The sequence below is a fragment of the Myotis brandtii genome, unplaced genomic scaffold (assembly GCF_000412655.1).
Source record: "Myotis brandtii unplaced genomic scaffold, ASM41265v1 scaffold2195, whole genome shotgun sequence".
NCBI lineage: Eukaryota > Metazoa > Chordata > Mammalia > Chiroptera > Vespertilionidae > Myotis > Myotis brandtii.
The window spans coordinates 236,792-251,254 of record NW_005358236.1 but is presented as its reverse complement, the minus strand read 5'-3'; the positions used below and the strand labels follow the sequence as shown (position 1 = coordinate 251,254).

The 14,463-nt window shown below is 36.5% G+C and overlaps 1 protein-coding gene and 1 pseudogene across 1 annotated transcript in view; both read right to left on the bottom strand.

Annotated features, from left to right (window-relative positions):
• Window positions 1–2,040: 2,040 nt before the first annotated feature.
• CD96 (CD96 molecule) overlaps window positions 2,041–14,463 on the bottom strand; it is a 98,092-nt gene continuing 85,669 nt past the window's right edge. Inside the window, 4 exon segments of the mRNA XM_014539502.1 lie at window positions 2,041–2,232; window positions 3,929–4,052; window positions 6,968–7,057; window positions 8,086–8,151. Of these exon segments, the coding sequence (XP_014394988.1) occupies window positions 2,124–2,232; window positions 3,929–4,052; window positions 6,968–7,057; window positions 8,086–8,151 (389 nt within the window). The 3' untranslated portion in view covers window positions 2,041–2,123.
• LOC102250109 lies at window positions 10,549–11,315 on the bottom strand (annotated as a pseudogene).

Sequence of the window (14,463 nt, the reverse complement as noted above, 5' to 3'; positions counted from 1 at the left end):
ATGAAGTTAGTCTATTTGTTTCTTGAGAACTAATGAGAAATTGAGGGTAGTTAAGGCAGGCAAACATTAGTTTATTTTTCCACTTATTGGGCTGTATAAGTTATCTATTACTGTGTAATATATTATCCCAAATTTAATGGTGTTAATCAAAAGTATGCATTATCTCACATAGTGTGTGTGGGTCAGGAATTCAGAGGAGGCTAGGTGGATGGTTCTGGATTTCATGAGGTCCCAGTCAAAAGATCAACTGAGGTTTTAGTTATCTGAAGATTTGAGTGGGGGCTGGAGGAGCTGCTTCCAAGATGGTTCAATCACATGGCTGGCTAGTTGTTAAGAAGAAGAAGCCTCAGTTCCTTGACAGGTGGACACATCAATAAGCTGCCTGAGTATCCTCACAGCATGGCAACTGGCTTCTTCCAGAACAAGTGGTCAAAGAGAGATCGAGGCAGAAGCTACAATATAATTTATGACCTAGCCTTGGAAGTCACACTCTGGTCATTTCTATAGCATTTTATTGGTTATACCAGGCCTGGGACTGGTACTCACTCACAAGACTGTGTAAGTGCATGCCCTGAGTGTGAATATGTCCTTAAATTTTACACCCTTGCTGCCTTGTTTATCTTAATCTAGTCCTGACCAGCTGTACACATTTGCTATCCTTAGTGTTAGAGGGGACAATATAAAAGGCAAGAATCATGGGAACAACTTGGAGGCTGGCCACCACAAGAGTTAAGCACTTAACCAAGATTCTGATCAATGAGAAGGGACTTCCACTGGCTCATCAGTTCTCAACTTTGGTTGAGCACTTGAATCATCTGGGAGCGATGATTTAACTGATCAGGAGAGACAGCCATGATATCAAAAAGGTCTCCAAATTATTCACATGTGCAGTCAGGGATAAGTACATTGAAAATGAAGTAACGGTTCCTTTTGAGACTGAATTCCACACAGAATTTGCTATTGTATCTATCAGCAACATCTGTTCTCCCCTCATGGAGCAGAGTGTGGAGCAAGGTTTAGAAGGACAAGGGGCATCAGTAATTTATTCACTCACAAACTGTTGCTGAAAACAGAGTAGGTCAGGATGACTAGGTTTCTTCCCCACCACCTGTATGTTCTGTTTGAACTGTTTTATAAAAGATTGGTAGGCACAGGGTTAACTCATCAATGCTGGTATGATTTGAGGTTCTTTATTTGTTTCAAGACATATCAAAACAGGCACATTGGATGAACAGAGAGGTCCCCAGATGAAAAAGAGAATAATGGGAATTAAATGAGTTAGATTAGGGTTAGGCTGTCTGTTTACTTATATACCAGTTTGCCAGTGTTTTTCTCTCTCTCTCTCTCTCTCTCTCTCTCTCTCTCTCTCACACACACACACACACACACACACACACACACACACACGTAAAGCCAAGAATGAGATCACGCTTAGCTAATATAATTTTAGAAGCCAGTTCAGGTTTGTATCTACTAGGCTACATGGTTGTGGAGTAGTTATCTCTTTGAAACTTCCCTATTCCATGGGGCAGGAGCCTGGGCTGAATGTACTGGGAAGAAAGGTGAAAGAGGATTGGAATGGGGTTCTTATGCAGGATATCCTGTTTTTCTCCATTGAAAATAAATAACAGAATTTCAATATGAAGACTTCTGCTAGAACTTTCACATTTTCTTCTTGTAATTTTCCTAGGAAATGCAAAAAACCTCAGAGTTTATCATGATTTTGGCAAATAGTTTAGAATGTTGGCAGATGCCCAAAGAAAAAAAGCTCTGTTACAGACATATGCTCGAAACCATTGTTGTCACCTCAATCAGATAATTACAATGAAAAATAAAACACTGCAAGCATTTTTTATGGCAGCAGCCTAATTTGCACTTCTTACATAAGCAAGGACATTCCTGCAGATTGCATTGGGTGTCAGCATAACATATCCTCTCACTCTTCTGTAAAGGCATACTCAGATGAAAGGGGACAAGTTGCTGGGAAAACAGGTCATTCTCTTCAGACATCCATTTCAGCCACAGAAGAGGCTTGGCCAGAGGGCGAATACTTAATAAACAAAATATCTACATGCTCAATAGGATTCTAGCAGAGTTTCATTGTATGGCAAAGTCTCAAAGGGTTAGAGTGCTTCCATCTCGTGACAGGGTAGATCACTTCCAATGGACTCCTGAATGCAAGTGTACTTGATGGGAGGTGGAGGCGGCTTGAAAGGTGGGGGTCTTTCCATGCTAGGAACAAAACATTGCTCTTTTAATGCTAAGAATGTGAGGGTGTGGTTGAAGTAGGAAACAGAGAAAGACATACTCCACTAGCTCTCTCAGAATTTTCTTGTCATAACTTTCTGCTTGTTAGTTTTATCATGATAATATCATTAATTAATATTTATATGGTAATTTCATAGTTTGCAAAGTGTTTTTGTTATAACCTTGTATCTAGAAATTGAATATTACTGTCACCATTCCATATATAAAAATTAGGCACAAAGGTTTTAATCATCTTGTTCAAAAGAACCAGACCAGCAATTCAAGTCTTTTAACCAAAACCCATACTCTCCATGGCAACTGCTTCCTAATAGAAGTGCTTCTCTTATGTGGGTTAAAAACATTCCTCCAGAGATAAAATTTTAAAATTCTGTGTGCTGTGGGGATCCAGTTTAGGTGGGAAGTAAAGCTCTTTGAATTCCTGAGTTGGTTGGTACTGGATAGATAATGCCAGAATCCCTTCTTTTTAAATAAGTGAACATTCTGAATGTCATCTTTGTATAAAGTGCTATTCTCTGTTAGCACAACTCATCTCTTGTCTGAAATGCATCAAGCATACAAGTGAGTGTGAGATTTAGCTATACAAATGCCCCAGCACTATTGATAATAGAAAACAGAAATATATTTGTGAGCAGATTTATGTCCACGACCCAAATACCTGCAGCACTTGTCTGTCAATTCATAGTATTATATAAATTCCTAATGTCTATTACCTGGTTTTCTGATGCTTTAATGGACACAGTATTTATCAAAAGGTAGATAAAGTATTAAGAAATTTGCACTTCTGTTTTTTTCAGGTAAATTCTGAATTTCTCAAGATCATATGGTGACCAAAGTGTAGTATTTAGATAAGAATCCATAAATTCTGACTACTGGTTTAGTGTTTTATTCGCCATGAAACACTGCACATGGTGATAGAGTCTTCAAGGATACTCTCAGAAAAGTAGAAGAAGGTATTGCATGATGGTCAATGTTATCTTAGATAGTAGTCGGAAGATATGTGGAAGATCAGCCCTATGTATTATGAGGGTCTCCTCTAATTGTGGCCTAATCTGGACTGATTCAAAATAGCCCTGTCAGAAAAGCAGAGCATAACCTTATGTGTCATTTCAGATTGTGGATTGGAAGGAGAAGAGTTCCGGAAAATATTTCAATAAGACAAAAAAAATGGGGGGTAACCAACTGCTTACTTTCTTTTCCTCTTGGGGAAAAAGGTAAAGGTCAGTAAAAGCTCATTCTGCTGAAAAGCAGCTGGAAATTTCTTAAAATTACCTTTCTCACTCAATTTCACACTTGAGCATCTCGGCATGGCTAGGCTCAGGCAGGTCAGAGATGCATGAAAATGAAAAAATAATAAAGATTAAAAGAAAAATCATTTTCAATTTTGAGGTAAGGTGAGGCGCGGTTTTTATTTAATGCCCACTGACTGTTCCGCCTGCTGAGTGTAGTGTTACAGCCTGAACAAGGCAGAAGGGCTACCAAATCAGAAGTTGTGTATCTAAGCCCAACTGTGTGGTGCTGGGAAAGCTATATTACCTCTCTGAGCCTTATTTCCTCTGTTAAATATGAGAGGGGCTCAATATAGGCATGATATCTATAGTGCTGAGTGAATGATGCATATTGAAAAAGTATCTGTTCCTGCATATCTTGGCATTATACTCACATTTCTTGTTGGTATTGACACCATTTTCTCACTCCAAGACCAAACGATACCAGGCATAAAAAGAGCAAAGCTGCTACCAATACTGGCCAGGATGTTCCATCTTTGGGCTTCTTAGCCACAATAACTGAAAAGGGCATCAAGAGAGAGGAATTTTAAAGCCAAACTTTAGGCCATTGGAAACCAGAATTAATTGAACTACTTCTCCCACCTGACAGACATTTTATTTAAGGGCCAAAGGGTGTTCCTTGAACACAGTCACCCTGTGGAATCATGTCTATGCCTTGTTCTACTTTCTGGTTTGGCATTTATTCAATTGCATTTTTACATGAATGTCTTTCTTGGTCACGTATTCCACAACTGATCTTTTCCCTCATTTTCCCAAGGCCCTGGACAATTCCTGACACATGGTACCCGATGAAATGTTATTTGCATGAATGAATAAATTAAAATAATCTGTAAATTAACTTTATCTGTGAAACAATGGTCTACCTTTGGGTTTTCTTGTTCTTGAAGGAGTCACTAAATGCCTTATGGAAGCACATGTAGTAGGACGAGGAAAAAAGAGTAAAAAGCAGTGTGACCTTCCAAAGTCCTGAAGAGCTAGAGCTGAGAAGCCCTGGACAATACCTATGGAGTTGTAGTGCTGAAAAACCATGTTCAAAGACTTCTCATTTGAATGTCACTCAAGGAATCATAACCAGACTAGAGATTTTCTTATCCTTTTCTATCACGTCCCCTTCTTTTTTACTCTCCATATCCATTTCAGGAATAGAAAGGGGAGAAGGGACAAAATGGATAAAACTAAAATGAGTTGGTTTTTACATTTCTGTGGTCTGAAAAGGGAAGAAGTTGAAAGTAAAGGACTGGCTAAAATTATATTGGTGATTAATCAATGGGTTGATTTTTCTTATCCTTGCTGACCATCCCCATACTCAACTCATTCATTAACATTTGAATATTAAGTTAAACTGCAGGAATCAAAGACTTTAAAATATTATGGATTCTAGACTAGCAGAAAAATAAATATCCTATTCTGGATGGCTTTACTTTTTAGTAAATGAGGTTTTCTGGTTCTAGCTGGCAGTTAATAGAAGTATTTCCTTTTCAAAAAGTATTTTATGATCATGTTAACAATTCAAACAGCACAGAACTATAAAACTGCAATGAAAAGGAAGTGCCCTTACTACTTTAGGTACCAGTTTCCCACACTAGAGGCAATAACTTTCAATAGTTAATTACATATCCTACCAGAAACTTTCTATGCATACATAAACACATATATGTATCATGAATATACATCCCCTTTACTACAAATGCAGCCATACTATACATATTGTTCTGCCTGTCCCCTGGCTTTTTTTCTCTTAAAAATGTTCTTGGAATACTTTCCAATGAAGTGTATAGAGATTTACTTCATTCGATTAAACTCCTGGCTAGTTCCCCAAATGTAGGCATCTACCATAGTTTATTTAATTGGTCTCTTAATGTCAGGTGGTTGAATTGTGTCCAGGCTTTTATTATCTCTAACAACACTCCAGTGGAATCCTTATACATTACAGATAGATCTTTAGCTCTTTAGGTTACATAGATCATTTGGGCAAAAAGTGCATTTTTATATTAGGATTATCTGGATTGATTTTCTTTTATCATTTCAACTAGACTATACACTGCTCATAGGTGGAGACTAGGTTTTTATTTTCTCTTATTGCCTAGATTTATTATACTGCTTTCCATACAGCAAGTCTCAAAAATAAAGATACAGTCTAAAAAACTGGATTTAAAATATTAGGTACCAAGTCTTTTCTATGTCTTACATAGTTTGGACTGTAGCCACATTATGTCAAGTTAATAGTGTGTTGGTTATCAGTGTGGAAGACTTTTTCTCTCACAACACACATCCAGGATTCGAGGTCTTCCTGAGGCTCACCCTAGCTTAGCCCTGTCAAAACAGATACTACGGGTACCCTGGAAGCTCATGTAGTCCTGCCACACATAACCATGTGGTACTATGTATGCATTGGTGGCTAAAGAGAGTTCAGAAATTCAAACCACTGGAGTATTGTGATCACCAAAGGAACAGCTCAGGACTACACAAAGTTCTGTTTTAGTGAAATCAAAATTGATTAGACTCTACACTAGTAATATGGTAGTAAATAATATTTATCCCCAAAGTTTTAGAGAAATAAAAGAACAAAAGGTTTTTTAAGTGGGTGTTAAATTAATGTTTACAAATTTTCTTCAAACCAAATATAGAAAATGAGACCATTGACTTCAGGAATGTCTCAGTGCAGAAGCAGAGCTCCAATCTGGCCCCATTTCCAAAGTAGGCAGTTCTTAAGTCACCGATATCTTAAAGATATTGGTAGGGCCACAGTTTGCAACTCTGTTGCCATGTTGTGTGAGGATGATACTCTAATGATCTGAGGATTGCATGACCTTCCATATGAAATAAAATGATTACTCAGGCGAAGTGCTCACCAATCAAGTGAATAACCCCTGAAGTGAAAGAATTGATTAGACCTCTGAATTTAGGATTAAGATCTGCATTGGGAGGGTCCTAACTTTATTGAATCCCTTGCCCTCTTATGATATAAAATAATGGATTACATTTAGCATTGACGTATTTTATTGAATATAGGAATTCTCTTTGTTCCAAGAATCTCTTTCTTGATTCAGACTATATTTTCACAAGACTGAAATGTTACTCAATACCTTTCTCCTGGCTACTTCTTATTCACTTTTCAGATTTTAATTTAAATATATTTTCAGTGAGTATTTTCCTCTTCTCCAATTAAAATCAGATATTTGTTAGATGCTGACAATACCTTGTACTATATCATAGCATGTCACAAATAAATTTAATTGTATGGTTACTTTTTCACTATATAACATCTCTAACAGATTATTATCTTCAGGAGGTCAGTGTTTTCACTTTATGTCCAACAATTGGCACAGTGTTTGGCAAATGGTAGATACTCAATAAATATTTCTTGAGTCAATAAAACATAACATCCAAAAAATAAATGGCATATGGCTCACCAGTGATATGGATGTCATTATTTTTAGTAGATCTATTGTCAGTTGTGGGAACTTCTGGAAATTCTTTGGTTGTGCTGATGAAGTCATCACCTAGGGATAGAAAGGGGATTATCTGAACTGATCCTAATAGCCATCTCAATCTGATCAAATGGTGTAAAATCATGATTGGATTTCACTTGCTGTTAGAAAGAGCTCAATTTACATGGCTTAAATACTCCTAAAATTTTATGTGTAAAGTTTACTAAGGTCCAATTTACAGCAAGGCTAGGATCCTAGGATCTGTCTAATATGGCTACCAAATAGTGAAACTTCCTATTGGCTTAAAGAAATAAAAAAAAAAAGGGGGGGGGGGGGGGGGGAGAGAAGCTGTATAGCACACACGACAAACCAATATCTGCTAAAGAATCTCCATGAGAAATTTAAGTAATTATAGGAAAAATATTAAGTTGGGATGATGGAAAGATGAGGTCTATTCCTATTCTCTCACAATATCAGAGGTCTAGCCCAGTGGTCGGCAAACTCATTAGTCAACAGAGCCAAATATCTACAGTACAATGATTGAAATTTCTTTTGAGAGAGAAATTTTTTAAACTTAAACTATATAGGTAGGTACATTGTTATTAACTTAATTAGGGTACTCCTAAGGCTTAGGAAGAGCCACACTCAAGGGGCCAAAGAGCCGCATGTGGCTCGCGAGCCGCAGTTTGCCGACCATGGGTCTAGCCAATCAAAATACTGATTCTCCCCACTCTAATGTATTTGGAAAGGTTAATAAAAATTCCTTAGCAACATTCAAGTAGACAAATCTATATTGACAAATCATTCAATTTTCCAATGGAAAAATAAAACAAAATGCATTTTTAATGAATTTGATTGGTTAAAAAAAGCCATTATATAGATTTAATTTTAAAATAAGAGACAGAAAAATCTAATACTTGGTCTCTGATTATCTTCTTTCAGTGACTGGGCAGAATTTTGGTTCCATTCATTATCGTTATCAAGATGCACTTTTAAATATCTATCTGAGATTGGATTCTTACCAATCCTTGTTTTTTAATCTCTGTCAAGATAAAGCAGACCACTACCTCTCCTGACCCTGAATTTTCCCCACTACTTACCATGAAGTGTGGAGCCCGCACCTGAGGGGAATGGACTGTATGTTTCACTGGGCATCCATGAAGCTGCTAATGGAAGAACATAATGGAAGAGTCAATCTGTAAAAGACTAGTTATTTTCTCTTCTTAATTTTAATTGAATCTAATGGTTATAAAAGAGGGATATTAAAATATATTTAAAGCAACATCATTGAGCTATTCTGCAGCACACATTAGAAAGTCCCAAATAAAGTGGGAGTTGAGGTAATGCTTGTGGAAGTTTTGTATTATAGACAAATAGGAGAAGGAAGAAGAAATGAAAGGAAAATACCAGGAGAGGTTCTTTCAGCCACAGAGAGGGTGTTGTGACTATTCTCATGGCCATCCATAGATGAGCCAAAAGAATCGTAGAGAATGAAAGCCCAGGTGTGTTATGGTGGCCTTCAGTCAAGGAGAGGTGCCAATAGGACTTTGAAGAACTTGGTAGAACACATGAGGGAACAAAATAGTTTGTATTTGTGGGTAAGCTGACATTTTTATTCAACTGTGAAAATTGAACTGTATCAACAGTGAATTATCAGAACCTTATTGTTACAAGCCTGTTAGCTGCTGGGTGTATACTTTTGATGTATTCGGTGGCAAACCTTCCCCTTGAGTGGATGGCAGCAAACTCAGCACATATGGCTTTTGAAATAGAGCCATTAACTCATTTTGTTTAGTTCCCCATATCTGGCAAGAAAAACCCACTTCTTGGCAAACTCCCCAGGCCAATAGTGTGATGTAAAGTAAAATAACGACTCATTTTGTTTAGTTCCCCATATCTGGCAAGAAAAATCCACTTCTTGGCCAACTCCCCATAACTGTATTTGATAACAGGCCAATAATGTGATGTAAAGTAAAATAACTATAGTGGTGCCTGAGTAGTATGCTCATTTATTTAAAACATTAGCATACAGGATTTTACAAGTTAAGCGTTTTTAGTGTGTCCAAACCAAAACAATCAAAACCAAAATAAAATAAAACAAACATTAAAAAAAAACAAAAACCAGCCTCAGCCTTCCCCTTTCTTGGTTTTTCCCTGAATGCCAAGGGCATTTACAGCTGCAGACAAAGGTATGTTATTAGGTCCTTCAGAAGAGGCATTGGTCCCCGGACAATCTGTCATGACAACTCCCATGGGGAGTCACCCCACAGGAGAGGGTAGTTTTGTACACAGCTATTTTGAATTTAACTAGGCCAGAGAGATGTTCTTATCTTCAATATAATTCTCTGACCCTGTACCTGTGATCTTAACTCTTTTTTTTCCCCCCTAGATGACCAAGGTATTCAGATGATGATGTATTGAGTACTTTTTAAATGTCCATTTTTAATGGTTAAGTCATTAAGCCAGGAATTTGATTGACAAAGAGCAACAATTATAAATTGGGACGAGGCCTGGATTTAGGTACAATTATGATGAAGGCAGTTTGTTCAGTTTTTTGTTGTTTTTTCCCCCCAATATTGTGTCCCCTTAGTTACTATTTTTAGGGCTTAATATCTTTATATATTATCTCTTCAAATTCAGTTTTTAAGAAAGTATGTGATAAATTAATTTATGCTAAGGTTATAAATGGTTAACCAAGTTCTATCCCTCTGAGAAAAACAGGTATTTTTGTAAAGATTTTTCCATTTCATGATTATTATCAGCAGGTCAACAGAGAACAGTTTGTAATGATTAGTTACATGTGGATACCAAGGTGTTTTTTTAAGCATAACACAATTTCAGAAGATGGTGATATCATTTGTATGATCCATCCAAATGACAATACTTAAAATCATGCAAATTATTTTACCATTTCATAAAGCTTCTTTTTAGACTTCTAGGTATTTTTCAAGTGTAAAAAGACATCTCAAAAATGTGTGATAGAATTAAACTACAAAAACTATTTTGGAAGAGTAAGGAGTTCTCTAAATTTGGCTTTAAGATTTTATTTTAACTTTGTTTAAAAAATACAATGGGGAGTGTATTGAGAAAGGTGAAGAAAAAGGAGCTTCCAGTTGATGGATTCAGCATGTCTGAAAATACTTAAGTAATGTAAAAAAAACAACAACAAAAAACTTCAAGAGCCCTAGCTGGTTTGGCTCAGTGGATAGAACATCGGCCTGAGAACTGAGATGTTCCAGGTTCTATTCCAGTCAAGGGCACATGTCCAGGTTGCAGGCTCAATCCCCAGTGTGGGGCATGCAGGAAGCAGCCAATCAAGGATTCTCTCTCTTCACTGATGTTTCTATCTCTCTCCCCCTCTCCCTTCCTCTCTGAAATTAATAAAAATATATTTTAAAAAAACCTTCAAGAGAAAGAATATATTATAAATAAAAGTCAGCAAGATGAAGAGATGAACAATATTTGCAATAAATGTGCCCACAGGAGGAGGACTTCCTGAAGAATGCTTGTTTACAGCATCCTTAGTAAGATAGAATTGGTTATGTACAATGACTCATCTTTCACTAAATGCAATACTTTTCTAAAAGTTCCTACACTCTATCATTTAGCTATATGATTTTTAGAATATGTTTTACATTGACTACTCCATCTGCCATTTTTAAGTCTCAAGAGTCTCAGCAGAATTGTGTTGCTATTGTCTTTTAATTGATTGAAATATTCTGTGTTCTTCAAGGCATGTTTGTTAAATACAAGAGTTAAATCTCTTTCAAACCTTAGAGCACCCATTTTCATCAAAATCCACAAATGAACATGACTTTGGCATTTAGACGATAAACACCAGCTTGATGGATAACCTCCTGTAGTACATCACCATTATCAGCTAAAACATGAACACGGATCTATACTGATGGAGTTTCTCAAATATATTTTTTATCCTTTTTAAAAAAAAACATAACCTTGGTTTCTTCCACAACTTCTTTAAATTTTACTTTTGGTAAAGGTTGTTCAACAAGGAAACTATGTGATACCATTCTACCATAAAAATGTACTTCTCTTCTATGGTAAAAACAGGATCAACTTCAATAGCATAGTATTTTTCATTTACTTGCAATAACATTTTTGGACATATGCCTGTAACTAGTTCATAGTTATCAATAATATTATGACATGGCAGGCATCTTTTCCCTTTGTAGAGAAATATACTTAGTGTCATATCAAAGTCTGTGGTGACCTGAAGTTTGGCAGCTCATCTTTTGATGAAACCAGTGATAATTTCTGTTACTTTTGTAGAATTCTTGTGGCAAACTGAACTTTCAAATTCTGGAATCATTTTACATGTCTAGACATTTTTTTTTTTGGTTATGCAGTCTTCCTTAAGGCATTCTGAGTTCTTCTGTCATTAATTTTGTCTTAAAACAATGGCATAAGTGGCAAACAATAACTCAAGATGCAGGGCTTATATACAGAGATCTCTATGACCTTGGTCTTTAGCCTCATCTTCCTCTTCAGGTTGAGTATGTACTCGGCCAGCACTACCTCTTCCACTAGAACAGTGGTTCTCAACCTTCCTAATGCCACGACCCTTTAATACAGTTCCCCATGTTGTAGTGACCCCCAACCATAAAATTATTTTCGTTGCTATTTCATAACTGTAATTTTGCTACTGTTATGAATCGTAATGTAAATATCTGATATGCAGGATGTATTTTCATTGTTACAAATTGAACATAATTAAAGCATAGTGATTAATCACAAAAACAATATGTAATTATATATTCAATATGTGTTTTCCAATGGTCTTAGGCGACCCCTGTGAAAGGGTTGTTCGAACCCTATAGGGGTCATGACCCAAAGGTTGAGAACTGCTGCACTAGAACATAAATGCTGGAACAAGTTACAGTGTGTACTCTTGCCATGATCACCTAGTCCAAAGATGGGACCCTCATACTCTTCCCAGCCACAAAAAGAAGATGACATACATGAGCTTTCAAAGTGTGAGGTTTGTGTTTTTGCTGTGCAGAAGTCCCCAGAAACTGGTAGTTTAACAAAAAATATAATTTTAAATCAGAGAAATGAATCTGTAATTTGAGACTGACCTAATTAGAAACTATATGAAAGATAGGGAGAACAACATTTTAGAGGATGGGAAAATGGATTGAGATGTGATCAGAGACATCAAAGATTTTAGAATATGAGAACAAGAGAGGTGAATTAAGAGAATCAGCATCCAAGCCAACAGGGAACAGAGGGACTGAAAATTATCCTAGAGACTGAAATAGGAATTAGACCCAATGCTGCCATAGGCTCTCTCATTCCTATGTCCCTACCACTGGCCCTCAACCCCTCAACTCTAATCTCTCCATCACCCTCTGTCAATGGAAAGTAGAATGGGTTGTTAAGAAAATTTTAGGCACAGCTATCAAAAGCCTGAGAAGAACCAGATAGAACCATGGGCAGGATAAGCAATGCATCTTCAAGATTTAAGAAGAATATATAAAATTTGAAGGATAAGGAATGCATTCTTAAAGAACAAAATAAAGACCCCATGTGATGTCAGTAAGAGGTACTCTGAGGCCCAGAGGTGTGTGTGTGTGTGTGTGTGTGTGTGTGCAGTGAGCTTGTTGATTTTTGGTAATGGAGCAAGTTGGAAGCATAAGGGTCTATGGAGATTCATATCATTTTTCTGCTTGTCTAACTTTGAGAGACTGAATTAAATGTGGCTTTCATCTCCAGTGGACCAGATGAATGACAGGGAAAACCAAAAATAAAAAAGTAATTAAACAAATTTTCTGCTCCATGGTCTGATCACCTGAGTGTCAGGAAGAAAATATGTTCTCAGATGCTACTAACCTTATAAATTTTGGGCATTTAGTTGGTCAGATTTGGTATCCCCATTTCATAGGTGCTTACAGTAACATAAGCATCTCTGTTTCAGATTGAGGAAACTTGGAAGCTGAACTAAGGTTAGACTTCAATATTCTTGAATCCCAGCTTAGACTTCTTCAAGTTGATAAACTTGATGACAACAAAATAATACATTAAACCATATATTTATAAATTTAGTGTAAGTGCAATGAAGTCAGAACCATGACACTCAAATAATTACGAGCTACATAAAATACATGTATATAAACAAATATTCCATATCCACATGTTCACAATTAGCAAGGGCCTTAAAAACACTGCTGTGGGATTATTTCACCAGAAAACCATCCATTATCATTCTTTTTCCTGCCTCTGGATATTGCATAAATCTATTGAAATAAACATACTGGAAGAAAACAAATCCCATTGACAATGCCTGCCATGAGTCTTGCTAAGTGCATCATCTAATATTGGATGTCACATTATAGCACAATCCAATGAGTAGGAACATGTTTCAAAACTAGTTTGGGAGTAAGCAATCAATATGCACTTGCTGGATCCTAATGTGTTTTTGTCAATGATTATAAATAGAACAACTCACTGCAGGGAATTTTCTATGTTTATGGATAAAAAATGACAATTTGTTAACAAGGACTTCTTATTCTTGTACAAGTAAAAATATGTGTGTTTCACTGCCAGGGAAAAAAATGTTTATTGGGTTTTAAAGTTTCTTTCTAGGTTTCACAATTTCTAAACCTATTTTCATTATAAAAATGATAAGAGATGTGTGAGGATAAATAAAGTTTTCAACTGGGGAAAGACAGAAAATGTGAGGGGTTACAATAGTTCATTTCAGTATGAAATCTATTAGAAAGACCAATAATAGACTTGTGCAAATTATAAAGTACTTTCAAGGTCTTTTCAATTTTCCAGTGTCTGAGACAGAAAGTACCTTGGGTGTCTTTCCTGCTTAATATTGATGTGATGCCTGGGGCAATTTTTTTTTTTTAATTCCTGGCACACAGAGTATTGTAGTATGAATTTAAATAAAGCAAATAAATAAAAAAGATTAAAAAATCCATTTAAGTAGGTCCTTTCTTTTCACTGTATTTATGTATGTGTTTTTTCTTGTCCTTGCCCATGTGTACACATACTCTTTCAAACACTCAAGAAATATTTGCTGAGTACCCATGTATGCCTGCCCTCTACAAACATTAGGACACAATAGTGAAGAAGACAGAAAGAGGGTTAGGTGCCTGTTCTGTGTATCTTATATTCTAGTATAATTTAAATAGACAATCAAATAAATAAAATACAGAAAAACATCAGGCAATAACTGTTATGCTGAGAATTAAAAATATGGGATAATCTACACTAATAAAAGAGAAACATGGTAATTAGTGTACGACCGCTACCCTTCCCATTGGCTAATCAGCATATCCTTATGCAAATTAACTGTCAGCCAAGATGGCAGCCGGCAGCCATGCGCTGAAGCGAACAGGGAGGCTTGCTTGCTCCAGTGACGGCGAACTCCAACGTTCCCCGCCTGCCGCTGCCGGCCTCTCAGCTGCAACTCTAAGCAACTATGTTGCAAATATAGAAGCTAAACAAAA